Source organism: Trichoplusia ni, chromosome 1, assembly GCF_003590095.1.
Source record: "Trichoplusia ni isolate ovarian cell line Hi5 chromosome 1, tn1, whole genome shotgun sequence".
NCBI classification, from domain to species: Eukaryota; Metazoa; Arthropoda; class Insecta; order Lepidoptera; family Noctuidae; genus Trichoplusia; species Trichoplusia ni.
The window spans coordinates 3,613,340-3,630,616 of NC_039478.1; the positions used below are offsets into that span (position 1 = coordinate 3,613,340).

General features: G+C 38.3%; 1 protein-coding gene across 7 annotated transcripts in view; it reads right to left on the reverse strand.

The window, feature by feature from the left end:
• Positions 1 to 17,277, reverse strand: part of LOC113508610 (disco-interacting protein 2) — a 98,363-nt gene that overhangs the window by 7,009 nt on the left and 74,077 nt on the right. For 2 of the 7 annotated variants that reach the window (XM_026891740.1, XM_026891725.1), the window contains 10 exons: positions 16,607 to 16,834; positions 13,426 to 13,553; positions 11,957 to 12,257; positions 11,558 to 11,869; positions 8,689 to 8,881; positions 4,716 to 4,928; positions 3,880 to 4,049; positions 3,178 to 3,381; positions 1,732 to 1,953; positions 32 to 246 (listed from right to left, as the gene is read on the reverse strand). In XM_026891740.1, the coding sequence (XP_026747541.1) occupies positions 32 to 246; positions 1,732 to 1,953; positions 3,178 to 3,381; positions 3,880 to 4,049; positions 4,716 to 4,928; positions 8,689 to 8,881; positions 11,558 to 11,869; positions 11,957 to 12,257; positions 13,426 to 13,553; positions 16,607 to 16,834 (2,186 nt within the window). Of the gene's footprint in view, positions 1 to 31; positions 247 to 1,731; positions 1,954 to 3,177; positions 3,382 to 3,879; positions 4,050 to 4,715; positions 4,929 to 8,688; positions 8,882 to 11,557; positions 11,870 to 11,956; positions 12,258 to 13,425; positions 13,554 to 13,900; positions 13,943 to 16,606; positions 16,835 to 17,277 lie in introns of those variants that run through there. The other 5 variants (XM_026891734.1, XM_026891727.1, XM_026891728.1 and 2 more) reach the window with 5 other exon arrangements.

Consider the following 17,277-nt stretch of genomic DNA (forward strand, 5'->3'; position numbering starts at 1 on the left):
GACACACAGTTTAAGTAGAAATGTGACATACTCCTACCTCCTCTTCGCCGCAGTCTGGGCGCTGCTCGGCCACGATGCAGATCCTCTCGTCGCGCAACACTCGCACGGAGAACACGGCGATGCGGCCGCGGTATATGAACTTCATCGGCTCGACGGCCAGCACCGTGGCTATGATGTCGTCCATGTTGTGCTTGCGCCCAGTCACCGTCATCAGGCCGTCGCGAGAACCGCACACGAATACCAGACCTAATAATGTTTTGGGTGTTTTATTCCATAGTAACTGACTATCACTCCTTAGCATCGTCAGGACACTTCAGTATCATCCAATGCAAGGTTAAGGCTTTCCTTTCTTTCTTCCACCTTATCATGGTTATAATACTTACGACTTTCATTGTTATTTTCTAAGACGCTATTAAATTTAAAGAGTATTCAAAATTAGTGAAACGAAAACTTATAACCGAGCCTTTTATAATTGTAATTAAGGCGAGCCAGGTGAGTACCAAGATAAAACTAGCTGTTATTTTTGCTAACCCTGTAAATATGAGCATGTATGCATATAACATAGAAAAATACATGAATTTTGCGGCAAAAAATCCTAAATCAAAAATTGAAACAGTCATCTTAGAAATGGCAAACCGACCGATGGTCACAAGATATGTAAAATCTTTATTGAACAAAAGAAACTTAATTAAAAGTCCGTTAGGCGACTAGGGTTTCATTTTACCAAGTATTTCACTTTTACATTTGATCTAAAACTCTATTAAGGCAGGTAATCTACGTTCGAACATTAACCATAGATTAAATGTTATTCGATCTCGGGATTTCATTAAGTCGTGTAAACAGGTCCAGTAAATCTGTTTGTGTAGACGCATGGTCTAACGCCCAACATTTAAAGCAAAATACGCGGAATACAAGGTAGGTGTTGATTTTATTACTTGCCGCACGTAACTGTGAAAGTGGGGACGTATAGTTCTTTGAGAGCCGCGTTTTGTTGAAATATCCCCTCTGGTCAAATAACCTTGTTACGAATTGAAATGGTATCTATCCGACGTCCTTTTTTAGCATTGTCATTCGTTGACATACCGTAGCTAAAAAATATCTGATATTCTGAGTTTTACATGTTTGCTATTATCTTCTATTTATGATAAATAGATAAATGTTGGCGGTACAAAGGTACGTTTAAAGAAAACATGAATTAAGTATTTTATTAATAAAACAGACACTTTTAGTAAACCAAACACTATTCAGTTCGAAATTGCACTCGATGAATTTTTGAACGCAGGATGAAATACCGAGAATATTACAAAAACTGGCTTATATTTTTCTTTTGACACTTCGCGCTCAGATTTTCGTAGTTTTAAAGCTGTATTAAAACAAGAGGAGTAACGTAACATTCCAAAATATTTTCACGTTTGTATCGGAATTCGTATACGAATTTCGGTCGGCTGAATGCGGGAATGCCACTAGATTTAAGTCGCCGTTAAGCTTCACGCTCTCCCAGTCACTTTAAAGTGTATAGTATCAACAGATGATGACGTGAACGTTAAATACCATTTCATTATTCACAGCTATTTGACCAAGCTTGTCTACGTCGTATCGTGGAATTTTTAACATATAAAAGCTTCACAAAGAAAATTATTGCTCTTAAAAGAAGAGTCAAAATGAATATTCTTGTGGGAAGAACAATCTTGCAGGTCACCTAGGAGAATGAAACAATCAAACACAACTTACCTCCGGGTCCCAAGAATCCAAGAAGTCCGCTTCTAACGTAGTGCTCTTCGCCGATGGGCTCGCCGTCGGAATCGAGCGGGCGCACCCGGAACACAGTGTTAGTGAGCCCGGGCAGGCCCCAGTACCCAGAGCCCGTCGCCCCGGACAACACGCAAATCTCGCCCACTTCGTCCGTCTTGCAAAGGTACGCAGGACCTTCCATTTTGACGACGACGATCACGCCTGTTTTAAATAAACAAAACGGAAAGAACGGTAAAGTCTCTGAGCAGGAAAATGGAAACCACCAAAAAAAAGATGTAAATTTTTTTTTTGATGAAGTCCGCAATATGTATGCAATTAACTGAAAGCAATCTATCACCAATATTATTTGGTAAAACCAATGCAGAGGGGGTTTAAATCAAATTTTTCATAATAAGAAAATGTCTAACACAATTTGTAAACACATTTAGTTCATCAATGCTGACGACGCTATTTCGATTCAAATTAATGCGCTTTACATGAAGTATTCAATTTCATTTGTAATTACTGTTCGGTTCGGTTTTCATACGTACTAAGAATAATCCTAATTGAGAGAGTGTACGTTATTTAAGCTCGACAAATTACATTACGATGGTCAGTAATGGATGCAAGCGTTGCTGTAGCTACAACTAAATTGAATTAATTAATATGCACGTAACTGTTAGTGATACCGTCGAATAGTGAAAATGTTTTGCTTAAATTTTACATACAAATAATGTTGATTATGCTCAAAATATTTAGGGTATGTTGCTAGATAATACAGTGTCTGTTTATTTTTAATGTGTCTGCTTAAAAATTTCAACGTTGTCATCCCGTCAAGAATACAGGCCCCTTTAATAAAACGTACAATTCCTCGTGCAAGCATTTCAGTTCCCGTAAGAAGCAGTTTCAAGTTTCCTCACTTATTTGTATTTTAATAAGGTAACATATTTCGTTGTCTGCTTCTTAAAATATTTTCAGCGCAACGTTGGCGAAAACTAGACGGTTTGTAACGTGTATTTTTAATTTTAATATCATGTTATTTTCATACAAAAGAATGTCGGCTTACTCAAATTTCAGTGTTATTAAAAGAAATTTGTGTAAAATGTAGCCGGGTTATACTAGTATCTCATTTAGATGCCTTTCGAATTTTTTTTGAGAGAAAAGCACATTATTTAATTTTATAGAATAATGACTATACTACCAACCGATACCGCGGTCCTTAAGTTAACAAAGGGTGAGTTAAGATTTGACATACACTTCGGTCCCTGGAAAGTTAGACCAGTCTCACTTTTCTTTATTGTCTTCCGAATCAAATGATAGGTGTAATGATCGTGTCTTTAGAGAAAAATGTGTAAGGCTTCCTAGTTTAGGTAAAAACACCGGTTGTTAGAAAAAGTAAAACCTGAAATATTAAAGATTGTTCGTCTTAAAATGCCTAAAACTTACATGAGGGCATGACTTGTCCGCAGTCTTGGAGAGTGAGCGAGGTGAGCGAGTTCTCAGCATCGACGCGGACCACGCCGTAGGAGAGGCCGGACATGGACAGCACTCCGCGGCCGGCCGAGGCGCCGCCACGGCCCGCGCGCCGCACACACACCGTGAGCGACTCGCTGCTGCACGCGCAAGGACAGATCGCGTCGCCGCGGACACCTTGGAGCAAAGCTTAGTGTAAACTGACGTCACTGAAACCATGAATCTGGTCCAACAATGTCAGATCTGACGTGGATACCAAACAAATCGGTAAAAATACTAGAAAAGTTGTCGCTGTCGTGGTCAACGGCAAAAAACAGTGGTAATTATCGAAGAGAACTATCTAGGTACACAACTTGAGCAAGTACTTGTAGACTGCTGACTGACTTCTGCAGTCTAGTGTAGTTAGTTTTCAATGAATAAACAATATTGACAATATACAGTTGAAGAGCTTTGTACTCCTTGGGAAGTCTAAAAAATTATAGCCAACGTGTTCATGTCCACTACCATTATTAAAAAAAAATGTAAAAAGATTGAGAAGTAAAAACTGCAAAAAATTACAGATGGTACCAAATTATTCCAACTTTTGTACATCCTCAAAGTCCCGAAAGAATTACCCATAATGCGGAACTTGTTTAAAAAATTAAAGTGAAGTTATGCAATTATAATTCATCTTACCTTTGCTCTGGAATACGGACAAGAACTGGTCGCAGGAGGACAGCGACCACGGGTTGGCGCCGTCAGCGACGAGCAACATGCGCAGGGAGCTGAGAGACAGCTCCTTGTGGTCGCGAGTGGCGAGCAGGCCCCAGTGCAAGTCACGAGACTTCACTATAGCGACCGACGCCCTGCGAAACCAACCACTCTTAGTCCACAATACCAATAGAGAAGGCACAATTACTCCAAGTAGCTGCGTCTCGTTTCCACAAAGGCATTTTAGGTTTAATAGCTTTTAGTGAACACATAACCTTTGAAGACGTCGTTAATGAGTGAAAAGTTGATTTGTTATTAACTTCTTCAATGTGAATTGTAAAGAGAAACCAGGTTTCTAATCGACACGCGTCTAGTACGCAGTAACACACTAGATAGCTGTTAATGTAAACATAAACAGTCAATAAAAGCCGAGATGTGTACTGTTTGTGCAACATCTTGACACGACCTCAGAAGGACGGAAGGTTACATTGCAGAGAGCAAACAGCCAATTAAATTCTGTAGTGGTTTATGTTTGCTAGAGGTTTCTCAGACACTCTACCGGCATTGCTTTTGCTAATTTCAAGTTAATTTAATTTGTAGTTTGCTGACATTTTGAACACCGAGTAAGAAAATTAATTTTAAATCAGGACGAATAACTATAAAGTAAGAGTTTACGCGACACAGGGGGTGGAAACTTTAGTCAAGGACCTGAAAATACAATACATACATACAACTGAAAGTACTGACCAATAAAAAACAAAACACTTCAGCTTCGAAGTAAAATCGAAATGGTCAACAGATAAATAAGTTTCGATGTGTACCTGTACTTGGTGATCATGTGCATCCAGGAAGCGGGGCTGACTTTCATGAGGGCGTAGGGTATAAAGATGACGTGCATTCCGTTGAGCACGCTGGCCAGCACGGCGTGCCACAGCCCGGTCTCGCGCTTGAAGTCGAGCACGCACACCATGTGCTCGCCCTCCGTGTAGTTGCAAGCGACGGAGAGCATTCGGCAGTGAGCGAGCATTGAAGCCCTGCGGAAACAGACCTGCTTGTACCTTTCCTACTTAGTAGAATATCTATTTTGAACCTAAAGCATTCTTTGGGTGGAAACTTTTCAAAAAAAATCAACGGCTGTCAACAGCGGCGGTTACCGCGAACCAGTTTTTACTACTTTAGCTTATCTTGTGACACGTGCTTCCTAGTTCATTACAACCAAAGATCATTTAATATATAAAGGTTTAATGATCCTACGTTATCTGGCACTAAGCTTAGGTTGTTTGAAATGCTAATTTTACTTACGGTGTCCATGAAAGCAAATAAGTAATCAATAAACATACAAAAAATAATTCTGAAAATGATTTATGTCCACAGATATCTACCCGTTGCGAGCAAAAACTAATATTACGACGCGCTCAAGAGAAAAATTGTAAAAAGTTTAAAATAAGTAAAGGTAGAGGAAGAAAGTTTCAAACAAGTCGAAAGTAAGGTTATTGGCGTCATAAGTAACCATGATTTATCTTCGTTTCGCTCAAAGTTATACTCATTGATAGAAAAGTTCTTGAAATTGTCTGGCTTAATACCTCCTGTTTTCCTCAAAAGATTAAAAGAAACATATGAAGAAAGACCGATTGGATTCCACGCTGTGTAAAGCTGAATTGATGAACTGAAACCTATTAAACACTAAGAATATCATACCCCGACATTTATTGCTATCCAATTCTAGTTTCTAAATTGAATTCCCCTTTTCCACGGCGCAAGGCAAATGAGCTTACGCTGTTTGTGAAGCTTGAGTCTTTAATCTATTGTCTTTTTATATCGGATTCAAATAGATCCGGGCTGTGATTCCCAGAACGTTTTCCCTGCTATTCATTAATTTATTTGTTTATTGTGATACGATAGAGTTATTTCGGGATTGAAAGGGTTTTCTTTGATGCGAAAAAACTTGCAGGGGCCATTGTAAGAACTAGACAAAGGGATCAGAGTCTAGTAGTGACCAAATATAAGTAATTATTAATGTATATTAAGGACTCCGTTTGCTTCTGAAATTAGTCGGGCAATCCCGATAAACACGCGTGGTAAACAGTTGTATCATTTAATAATATTCTAAAACGTATAACGTGTCTTTTTTCCTGTGCGTCATGCGCTTCGCTGTATTGTCAAAAACTTTGTACATTTTGCAGTCGACACTAACTTTGCCGAGCGTTGCATTTCATTAGCTTTGTTAAGGTTTTTTGTAAGTCCTTTCTGTCGTGGCTTAGGTTTGTTAAAACTTTGTTCACTTATAGACATTGGGTTTGTTCGATTTGTTAATGTTTGTCTGTTTTTGCTTGAAGAGTTTGAGAAAAGGGGAAACTGCATTTTTAACGTTTTATCGAATAACACCGCTTCAAAGGATTTAAGAGAATTACCGGCTCAGCGAGAGCTTTTGCTCTTGTGACGCTCACGGCAAGGTTGGCGGACAAATAAAACAGAAACCCTAGGAATTCAAATAAAGAAAAGAACGCATTTTAAAAGAAAAAAATATTGTTAGAAAGGGTTCATTTTGCCCCGTAAATATCCTCCTTTTTATTTATTCTAAGAAAGCACGTATTAATTCTGTTTCAATATGTAGAGTTAATCAATAATTTGAGGCATAATCTGATTAAATGGATACCACGAATTAATAACAGTAACATAAAATATTAATCGAAATCTACTATATTATAGGAACGTTTCTTGTTTAAAATATGATAATTTATCATGAAGCTAGTGGATGAGTAGTATGATCGAACAACATTGTTAGTTCAGGGGATTGGCTACAGTTCGATGAATCTGTAATGAATACGACGGGCGGTGTTATTGACATTGTCTAGATACAAAGTAAGAAGGGAATACCAAAGAACACGCGTATTTTCAGTAGGTAATACACATCTAAACGGATTCAGCTAAGTACCAGGGGTTTACAAGGAGCGACTGCCTGTCTGACCTCGTCAACAATTGCCTTGGTCAAACGATTTCCCTTAGCAAGACTGGTTGTCAGACTATTCAGTCTTTGACTACCCGTCAATGATGTATGAATAACAGCCGAAACTCCCGAAAAACGGAGGAACTGGTTCTGACATAGATAGGTAGTAACCGATCCACGGACCGTCCGTGTGATCGAACAACTTGTGTAGTTGTAGGTTAGCCACGAGTTTCTCGTATGTTTGAACAATATACGTGGAAGACTAAAAGAATTTTCGATTGCACTTGAGTACGAAGCAGGGATGAAGGGAGACGGCGAAACGGCGCACGGAATTCGTTTTTTTGAAATCACTTCAAAACGTCCGTTCTAATGGGAGTCTAAATTAAAAATTCGCAGCGTTGTTGAGAATGCTTTTAATTACTGCAATAATAACGTTTCTAAAAATTGTTTGTTCTAATATTAAAGAGTAGTTAAAAGAGGAGTTGCTGTAGTTTATTTTCTACGTTCTATGCGTACTGAATATTTTGAAGAGGTCATTGTGACACGACAAAATGTCTGGATATAAAATCATTATAAATAGTATTTCTTTAAAGAATTTAGGTATATATAATGAAAACCCTTTAAAAAAGGAAACAAGCGTTGATTGTAAGTGACGACGCTATTAAGTTTTCTGATCACAAAAGCTACGCACAGTTAACTACATTACCGAGTTCGAAAACTTAAAATCCCTGCCCTTACCATAAAAGGATCAATCTCGATCATTTTCGACTTCACACGCCAAATCAAAAGAGCAACAGTTCGACTGAAGTGTCGATGCAATCGATGTCAAGCGTTACATGAAGCGTATTCATTAACGTTGCATTGTCAACACAGTTTCATTTAGGGCGGGAACACGACGCCCGGCACATGACAGACGCCACACGTGCCTCCTCGATAACTCGAGGTAAAGCCTCGCAAATCAGCCCCGTATAGACTGCCGACTGCAGTTGATTTGTTTAATATCCGGCATAGAGTATCATTTCCCGCAGCTGAGGTTTCATTCTTACAATAGTTACCATACGTTTACTTTGATTGGAATGGTTTATACAGTCTTTTGTTAATGTTCACTTCCATTCGAACATTTAATTACAATGTAAGGAAGTTTGAAAACTTTAGTGTTTGAATCAATTCAAAAATAATGGTAGTCACAAATAAGTAATAGAATGAATAAGCCTGTTCCCTGGAAATATCTTTATTGTTTTGTTTCTTAAAGAAAATTAATGTTGCGTTAGGAAGCTGACAATTTTGTAACCATGACGCACGTTTGAAACTTAGTCAGAGCTAAAAAAGGACGCATTGAAAATTTATTTATGACAAATTGCGAGAACTCAGTAACAACTTATTTCTTCAGATTCAAGTTCAATATTAATTGTTTTTAACAAACGTTGTCCCAGTATTTTATGCTATTACAGACAGCTTTCAGTGAAATGACATGTCAGAGTGCGAGCCTGAATTTTAGCCATGAAAAATCAAAATTTAAACAATATAATGCATGTTCATCCACAACATATCTTGCAAATAGATGCCCAATTTTAATGAGTAATAAGCTTGACCAACCACTCTTTGGGAAGTTACGCTTCCCATCTTATATAATTGTCATAGTTGAACATACGAGACGACGTGTTCTCTCTGTGTGATGAGAGGAAATAATCCCATCACGACTGGCTGGTAATTCTGAAGAAATCAGTTTTTGACGACTAACAGTTCATTTGAAAGAAATTTATGAGTGGATAGTTTGTTGGCTGGTTTCATGACTGACATCCATGACTGGTTCTAGTCTTCCTCCCTTTCCAATAAAGTGATCATACCTGGTGACAATGACACCCATAGCGGACCCATCAGCTGCCGACGTGTGCTCGATGTGAGCGGGGCTGTCCTCGGCGGGGCGCGGGGGCGGGATCCAGTCGCGCGGGGGACGCGGCAGCTTCTCCGTAGACACCCACTGCAGAGAGGGCCAGCCGCGGAACGATACCACGTCACCAGACGAAGTTTTTGGTAGACCTAATAAGAGTAATGCTTTATGAGTAGTGTGGGTTTTCGTCTAACTGGTTTCAAGGTATTTTCCACACTGCTTAACCCGTACATCATACCCTTCCAACTCAGACCTCGTATTGACGAGTAAATCTTATATCTATGTGTAAAACAATAAAAAGTATCAACATTCTTTCAAAAACCATTTTTAAATCATTTGGAGAATTATATTAAACAAAATATTGCTAGTGGCATCATGTTGTGTGAAAATAAATAACTAAACATGTTTTGGTTATCCATAAACCATAATTGCGCGGTAGTTTCATAATATGTCAGGCGCAGTGTTAATTATATTTATGTTCCGCATCAAATAAACATGAGAGGGGAAAATGAGGCGGATGTAACATCAGTGTCCATAAATTTAAATATGATCAGGGCCCGCGACGCGATTAGGCAATAATAACGTGTGGATTTTGAAAATTGCCAGTCTGATGGGCTGTCAGCCCCGTCAACCTGTTAGCGTTTGGTAATCAGGCTTCATAACTTTAAATTAAATCTGAGCGACGTTCCAGTAAACATTTCAGTGTGGTAACTATATTTGAAATGAACATTTTGGGGCTATTTTCAGACGTAACTTGTTTATAAACTATCGAAAAAAATAATGAGCATATTACTGAGTGTATTAAAATTGCATTCAGTTGAAATCTACAACAAAATTAGTTTATTTTATAATTCAGTATGAAACTAATTACTCAGGTGGTGTGGAGGAAACGGTAGATAAAATTAAACGTGTAATCTCGTCAGTGCATCAAGATTGCAAAAAGAACGTCTATTAAAAAAAAAACCCTATAAGATGTATATCTTTTATAATAAAAAAAAATAGTTTCACTAACTCCTTCTACTTGTACGTAGAGTAAAATTGCTTCCGTAGAATGTTAGTACTAAATTACTCAGCGTTGGCATCCATCCCACACCAGTAATGGGACAAAAGAGTTTATAATATGGTCGGGGAGAAAGATACTGGCCGATTTTTGAAGTGAAGATATTGTAGTTATAACAATTACTTATATATATTACACTGCAGCTTTCACGATCTAAGTCTTAAAGGCGTATTTTAATATAAAATTTATAAAACTGACGACACAAAAAAATGAAATATTGTATTCTGTATACAGATATACGTCATGATAGACGTCATAACTTTAACAAGTAGTTTTTTTAAGCTATCTGGAATCGACAATTCCTTACTGAGAAGAAACGTCCTATTACTCAAGGGTCATTAGTACACCTCATATCGCTATTAAGTTTAGGATATTAAAAGATCTTAAAATAAGGAACGTTGTTAAAGTTTCACAGCACAGGATTGGATTTATATTGGGAACGACACAACTGTCTAAACAAAGAAATCGTTCTAAGTGTCAAGTGTCGAGACATTTGTGTCGCAATAAATGTCGTTGTTTTAACCTTGCTTGAACGTCGGAAAACGTGAACATTATTTTTGTTTTAAGATAAGCCTGAATATTCAAGGCGCCTGAAAGTGCCGCTTGCTTGTTTATTTAGCTTCATGAGCACGAGTACATTAGACTGTATTTATAGATATTGTATTCAGATTCGTTTTTCTTTCCCAAATTACTTTATCGGGTATCTGGAGACAATAGTCTGATATGAATAATAGTAAAAGGCCATAGATTGTCCCCCTACGCTGATCGAATACGATCAGAGTATTCTCGTATAGAAAAGGTTTGAGCTTTACAGGGCTAAGTCACAGCTAGTTAACGATTTAAAGTTGGCAATCAATTTTAGTGAACATATAATACTTTTGTCACTGGTGCCTTAGAAAGACGTTAAACTCACAACTTTTTTTTAAAGTCACATTGGTACTTGGCCATCGGCATTATAGTTCGAACCTATATTGAATCAATTGGAAATTCAGGAGTGTTGCTATATTAAACATAAACAGTGTAAAAATAAAACAAAGACCGCGATCCTGCAATTTCGACCTCATTGCGGTATGTTAACGACGAAATAAAAGTTATGATAAATTCATCCCACGGCTACAAAAACTAATAAAATTTGTCTGTTTCAAGTTTTCGTTGTTGCGTTTTATTTCAGAGCTATAAAAACGATCTATAAAACAATATAATCTAAGACTAGGGTCCTAAAAATATAAGGAAATGTTTAAAGTGAAGTTATATAGACAGACAAACTTCAGCTGCGCTTTAGGGGCACGAAGTTTGTAAAGACGATTGACTTTTAATTGCACTAGGATTTAGGTTAAACTCGGTGCTTCAGGGACGTTCAAAGTTAGTTAGCAATTTAGCTTCCTTAAAGTTAGCATAGAGCAAAGAAATAGAAAAACGTGTCTACAACATAAAGTTTGTCACCTAATTTTAACGCGCCAGAAAAAGAGAATCTGATAACTGTAAATGTTGAAATGGCGTTTTTTTTTCATACAAAGTTACAGGTTGGTTTTCACTCTTTAAATATAAAGTATCGCTCTTTATATTCAATTTTCCGATTTTCGAAGATTGAAAAATGATGCACCGTGAATTTTGCTCGTATCGGCAACAGAAAAGGGCTTTTTTTAGAATAGTATCCACAAGGTAGTAATAGGATCAAAAGAATTTGAGCTTAGAATGTATGCTGGTCTGTTTAAAATTCACAACATTTTTGAAACCTTTTGTGTCAAATACAATAGAATCTTACCTTTCAAGCAGTTGTCAGAAGTGAGGGCATACTGAATGCCGCAGGAGCCGAGCAGGAAGCCGACTTGTTGCAGGCCCGCATCGCGGCGGGTCAGCGGGACCTCGATAGGCACGGGCACGATGCCGGCCTGCAGGCACCCGTAGAAGGCGCACATGAAATTAATCGGGTCGTTGTTCGGGTAGACCAGAGCCACTCGGTCCCCTGGCTTGATAGAGTTGTCTCCAGTTAGGGGTCCACCACTGCTGGTTTTGGATGTAAAAGTCTTGTTGAGCAATGCATGAGCAATTTTGAGCGATCGACTGAGTAGTTTTCCTGTGAAATAAATGTTAGTATTAAAATGGATGACTGAATTGAGCTGCGTTTTAATAGACCTTGCTATTGAATTGCATGTAAACTGACCATAGTTGAGCGAGTTGCTGAGTTTCCCGTTGGGGTCGAGAACAGTGGCTACATTAGCTTTGAAGGAGGCTGTTCCGTATCGCTGAAGAGCCGCCTCGAGGTTGCGCGGCAGCCCCGAGGGGACCACGAGCTGCTCGCCGACGGCCGGCGTCATGGTGCCGCCTTCTGGCTTCGGGGCGTTGGGATCCTTAGGGTTGGCAGCCAGCTCCAGCTCGATATCATCGTCTTCGTAGAACTCCGGCAGAGGGCGCCTCTTCGGTCGCTTCAGAGTGTTTAGCAACTGCTGAATCTTAGCAGACACCTAAACAATTGACACTTACGTAATTTTCGAGAATATTTTCAACCCCACGCTGTGGTTATGATAAATATGAAACGACATGAGTAATAAGGTCAAATCATGAATACAGTTAATACCGTCTAGAATTCCCATGAATAGAAATTACTGTCTAGACAGGTAATAACTATAGGTCGTCTAAATGAACCTGATTCATTCTAGTTTATACTGAGAGATGAAAATATAATTGACGTAATAACTTCAATACCAAATAAACAAAATGCGTATAATATCAACCACTCTCGCGATCCAAGTGAGACTCCTGTGCGTACGACTTTCATTTTCTCGGAGATCGTACGATCGACTAACGAAATTGACTTATTATATTAAGACAAGTAAACTTCTCTAGCTATGGTCAAATGTCTTGATAGCGCATGACGATGAAAAATATACCTGTGTTTAAATCAAACCAATCTATATAAATCTCATGAATAAGTTATCCCGACTAAGTAGATAAGAAACTATTTAGCAGTAAATGGATATATTACGATCGAGCAATCCGACATTTCAGTCTAACAATACCTAGGTTTAATCCAGTGGTATTTTCGGGTAGTTGCCCCTCTCCAACCGGTTAAGTGTAACACAGTGGTTATGCTCAACCATCTGTAGATGTTCATAATGCTCGCATCAAACGCTCAAGCAGTTTCAACTATCTGAAATTGAATGCTATCATCTGCTTGTTGCTGAATTACAGATTGCGCTATTGGTTACTAGGTGTATACAATTATACGTTCACTGTCAATAGGTATCTAATATTGAATATATTAATTGTAGGTGTGATGGAACTGATATAAGTACCCATACATATGGACACTCATATCAGTACAACTACTTTAAAGCTACATATATAATTGATAAAATAAAAAGATTAAGGATGCAAATAAGATGAATTTTCAGATCTGGAGCTTGATTGGATCAGCAATATTGTTGTATCTTCTTTCTTGTATGCAAATACGCAACATTAAAAAATATTATGAAGGATTGTTTTAAAAATGAGAAATAAACTTACTGTGTACCTATTTAAAGAATAGAATAAAATAAAGTTGAAGAAGGGTTTAAATAGATCTGGAAAGGGAAGGATCGGTACCAAATTAAAAACATAAAAAAAGAAAATAAAATGTTCATAATTACTTACGCTTACCTTCCAGCGGCCCGTGCCGGTGCCGGTGTCCTCGGGCTGCGCGTAGCACTGCACGCGGTCCGCCACCAGCGCCCCGCCGCGCCGGCCGCCTGACGAAGTATGAGTCACATCAGGCTGGATGTCTGATAACAAACCACGCGTTAATACACCTCACTCGCTGCTAAGCCAGGAAAACATTCTCACCCGGCACGCTGCACTACCCAGGGGTATCGGTCCCCTATCGCCGATTCTCGCATGGCTAGGCCCGAGGTGTGCAAACGCGTTCCTGGCTTAAGAGCCCGCACAGTCATGAGCAGTCAGGCGAACAAACGGTCTGCTAAACTATTACGTATACTATAACATGACGACTTTAAACTCGAACCATCTGCTTCGTTTACTAAAAGAAGACCGTTTTTTCCCCTGGTTGGCTTGGAACGTTCGCATATGCTTATTTCGTATCTTTTTAATAAGAGGAAGTAAATAACCGCACCAATCAGACTTATTTCACTCTTATGAAGAGTTGTCGACGTATATGCGCTGTACCAAATCTACAAATGAGTGCATTCATATTGATTTTCCTAGTTGTTGTACGCTAACACTATTCTCTAATCATTCAATCATATAAATAATAAACAACTGGTCTATTGTCTGTTTTGTACAATTCCTTTGTTTGGAAAACAATTTTCCTTCTATTGCATCAACCTACAAATTCGCAAAAGTAAACTTTCAATATTTATTTATTTTTCATTTTATTTGTCCGATATCCGTTGCCCACGGCGTGGCGTCCACGGTGAATAAAAAAAAGAAGAGGCATAAAGCAATTAGCTCATAGCGCTGCCCCTTTCAGTATCAAGAGGATTTCGTCCCGATAGATCCTTTTCAAGCAAGGATGGATGTGTTGGCTTTTTAACGGTTTATACCAACACCCTCAGTTTAAACTGTGAGTTTTACATTTGATAGCGCGGATCCAATAGAAAAGCCCATGGCTGAATAATGAACCGTGTATCAGTTGCAAATCGCTGTAAAGGTTGTCTCTTTAAACTATCCTTTCTCTCAAGTTGAGTTTAGTTTTTTTATACAGTTTCATTTTTTTTAATTAAACGTTGTGATATTAAGCTATAAGGTTTTACTTGACTCGATTGTGGCAATAATAGAGTGACATTATATCTAGCTTAACAACAGATAAGTATATGTTTGCAACTCATGCTAAATGCTTATGTTAATACTAAAAGAGGTAAAATTACAGTTGTAGGGACCGTGACGTCGGTCCCTCCAACAAGGAAAATAAGAGAATGATAATATTATTTTAAAACCAATATTTACACAAACGAATTGTAAGAAGTAAAACCACTATTCAATATCTCTTTAACAATGATTAATTAAAACAAAATATATTCAAAATTGAAATGCAATTCATTTCGCAACAGTGAAACACAATCCTAAAACGATTTGCTAATGGGAAGTACATTTCATACATTTGGAGTACTGATCCAGTTTCGTAACATTGTTATAAAGGGGAAAGCGTGACCTACTCGTCCTGAGGCCCTACTACCAACTCTCAAAGTGATACTATTGCAGTTTGGGAAAAGAGATGTCGCTCTACAATGTGTGGTTCACCGTCCCACTTCCACAACTAAAATGGGACTTTAAGGGATGATAGAAAGTTCCCGAATATGAAGGGAAACCCTCTGATTGCCAGACGCCAACACCGACTAACTTTACTTGACTCCAATACACTCTGAATATATTAAAGCGCAGTGCGATTATCTCACAGTACGATTAGCAGGCAACGTTAGGAATTATCTGCGTTGGAAATGCTCTCCATTAAACGTTGCCTTTGTAATATGACGTTTACATTCAAACAATGTTTGTGTTTTAGAAGGATTAGTTTCTGAGGTACCTCATTAGCTGAAACTAGTTTTGTCTTATTGAAAGTGTTGTGAACAGAATAGGATCGTTCATCAATGCTAGATTACTGATGTTAAAAGAGGGGCATTAGTAGCCGAATGTGGGCGAGTGTTTTTAGACTTTTTTGATAAAAATGGGTAGAGCCATTTAAAAGTTGTGTGTGAAATTTTTATTTTAGCTTTTAAGCTTTTCATTTTATTGACATTTTTTACTGGCTCCAAAAAACAGGAATTTATTTCTTTATTCAAATAAATACCAGCGCGCTTGTCAAAAGGTTTTGTTCAATAACGCTTCTGACGTCCCGTAAACATTTTATCAGGTAAAGTTCACTGAAAAACATTTTTTATTGTTACGAAATGTTGCATAATATGTGACGTTGAAATAAAATTGCACATAGTTTCCTCGTAACGAGAGAATTCAAAGCACCAACAAATAGTTGAAAACTTCAAAATCGTCGCTGACACGAGAACTATGGCGAAGCTTGCGTTGTACTCAACGTAGTTGTTTACTCCAAATATTTTACCTTGATTATAATATCAAACTGAATTCGTAGCTTCATTAATTGTACTGGAGATATTTCCTTGTTTGGGTTGAATATTTCAAATGAATTTGTAAAATTTTGTGTCACATAAAAATGTTGTCGCACTCCAGCATGCCTAGTAAGTACATTCTTATAGCCGAAGGTAAATTAGCAAAAGCACATACATACAAATGTACAACACCTTTAACTAAATTGGTTAGTCTAGTCAATACAAATGATTTAATTAGTAAAAACCCAAAACAATTTATAATGTTACAAACACCTACGTTAATAAAGAAAAACAAATATAACTTTTCATTCGATTTAGTTTTCCTAAAATTGCGCAATTATTAAATACAGGTACAAACTGTTTTGTCTGTCCGGATTCTGTAGTCTAACTGCAATTAGAAGTTGAAACAGCTCGCAACTTGCAACAACCCAAACCAAATTGTTGAAGTACTCTGACATTTCCAACTTTATGATTAAAAAGGTCCAAAGAGCCTGTACAATGTCATATCGCATTAGCGCAGTTATAATGCTTCAAATGTATGGCAATGACATTTTTGACAAGCGACGTGTCATAGATATGCCAATTCCATACATTTAAGAGATTCAATCAAGGATAGCGCTCGGAGAAATGTAACTTGTCCGCAGGCCCTGTACTCTGTTTAGCTAGTTACCCGTTGAAATATTAGAAAAGCCACCAGGGGTTAAAACACAGCAAGTTTTCTTCAGCAAACACCCTTAAGACTATTGTTTTGTACTCACAAGCTGGTAGATGAGTGATTTCGGATAAGTCAATTTCAGTTCGTTCACGCATTTCGGTCCTGTCCCTGGGCGCGTGCTTCTTCTCGCGGAGATGGTGCGGCTGCGGCAGCGGGTGCGGGTGCGCGCGGGGGTGCGGCGCGGCGGGGCGACGCGCCGGCGGCGAGCCCAGCTCCGGCGGCGGCGGCAGCTCGCTGTCGCCCGCGCATGAGTCTTCGTCAGATGATGAAGCTAGCACAAACGTGGGACGTCATTAAAATTTATTAAAACAGAAAAAAATAGCTACACTCATTAATACATTTTTTTTGAGAGAAAAAGCACATTTCAGAAAGATGTACCAATATATCGATTTAAATGAAATTTGAATAATGAATGACGCCCGGAAAGGGTGTAAATTACGCATAAAAGTCTCGTCTTACCGAAATACTTATTTGAGTAAACTATAATTCAATAAAAAAATACGAAACAAATTATTCGAAATACGACAGTAAATTATTTAAACTGCAGATGAAACTAATTCTCACGATTCATTCACTCAGCGAATATAATCTCCGCGCAAACATCCGCATTTGATACCGTCGGATACAGGGATATTGCTTTAGGAACATTTCCTAGGGTGCTCTAATAACCAGTACCAAGTAAACACCTGGGAACTGAATTCCCGGGTATTAAAT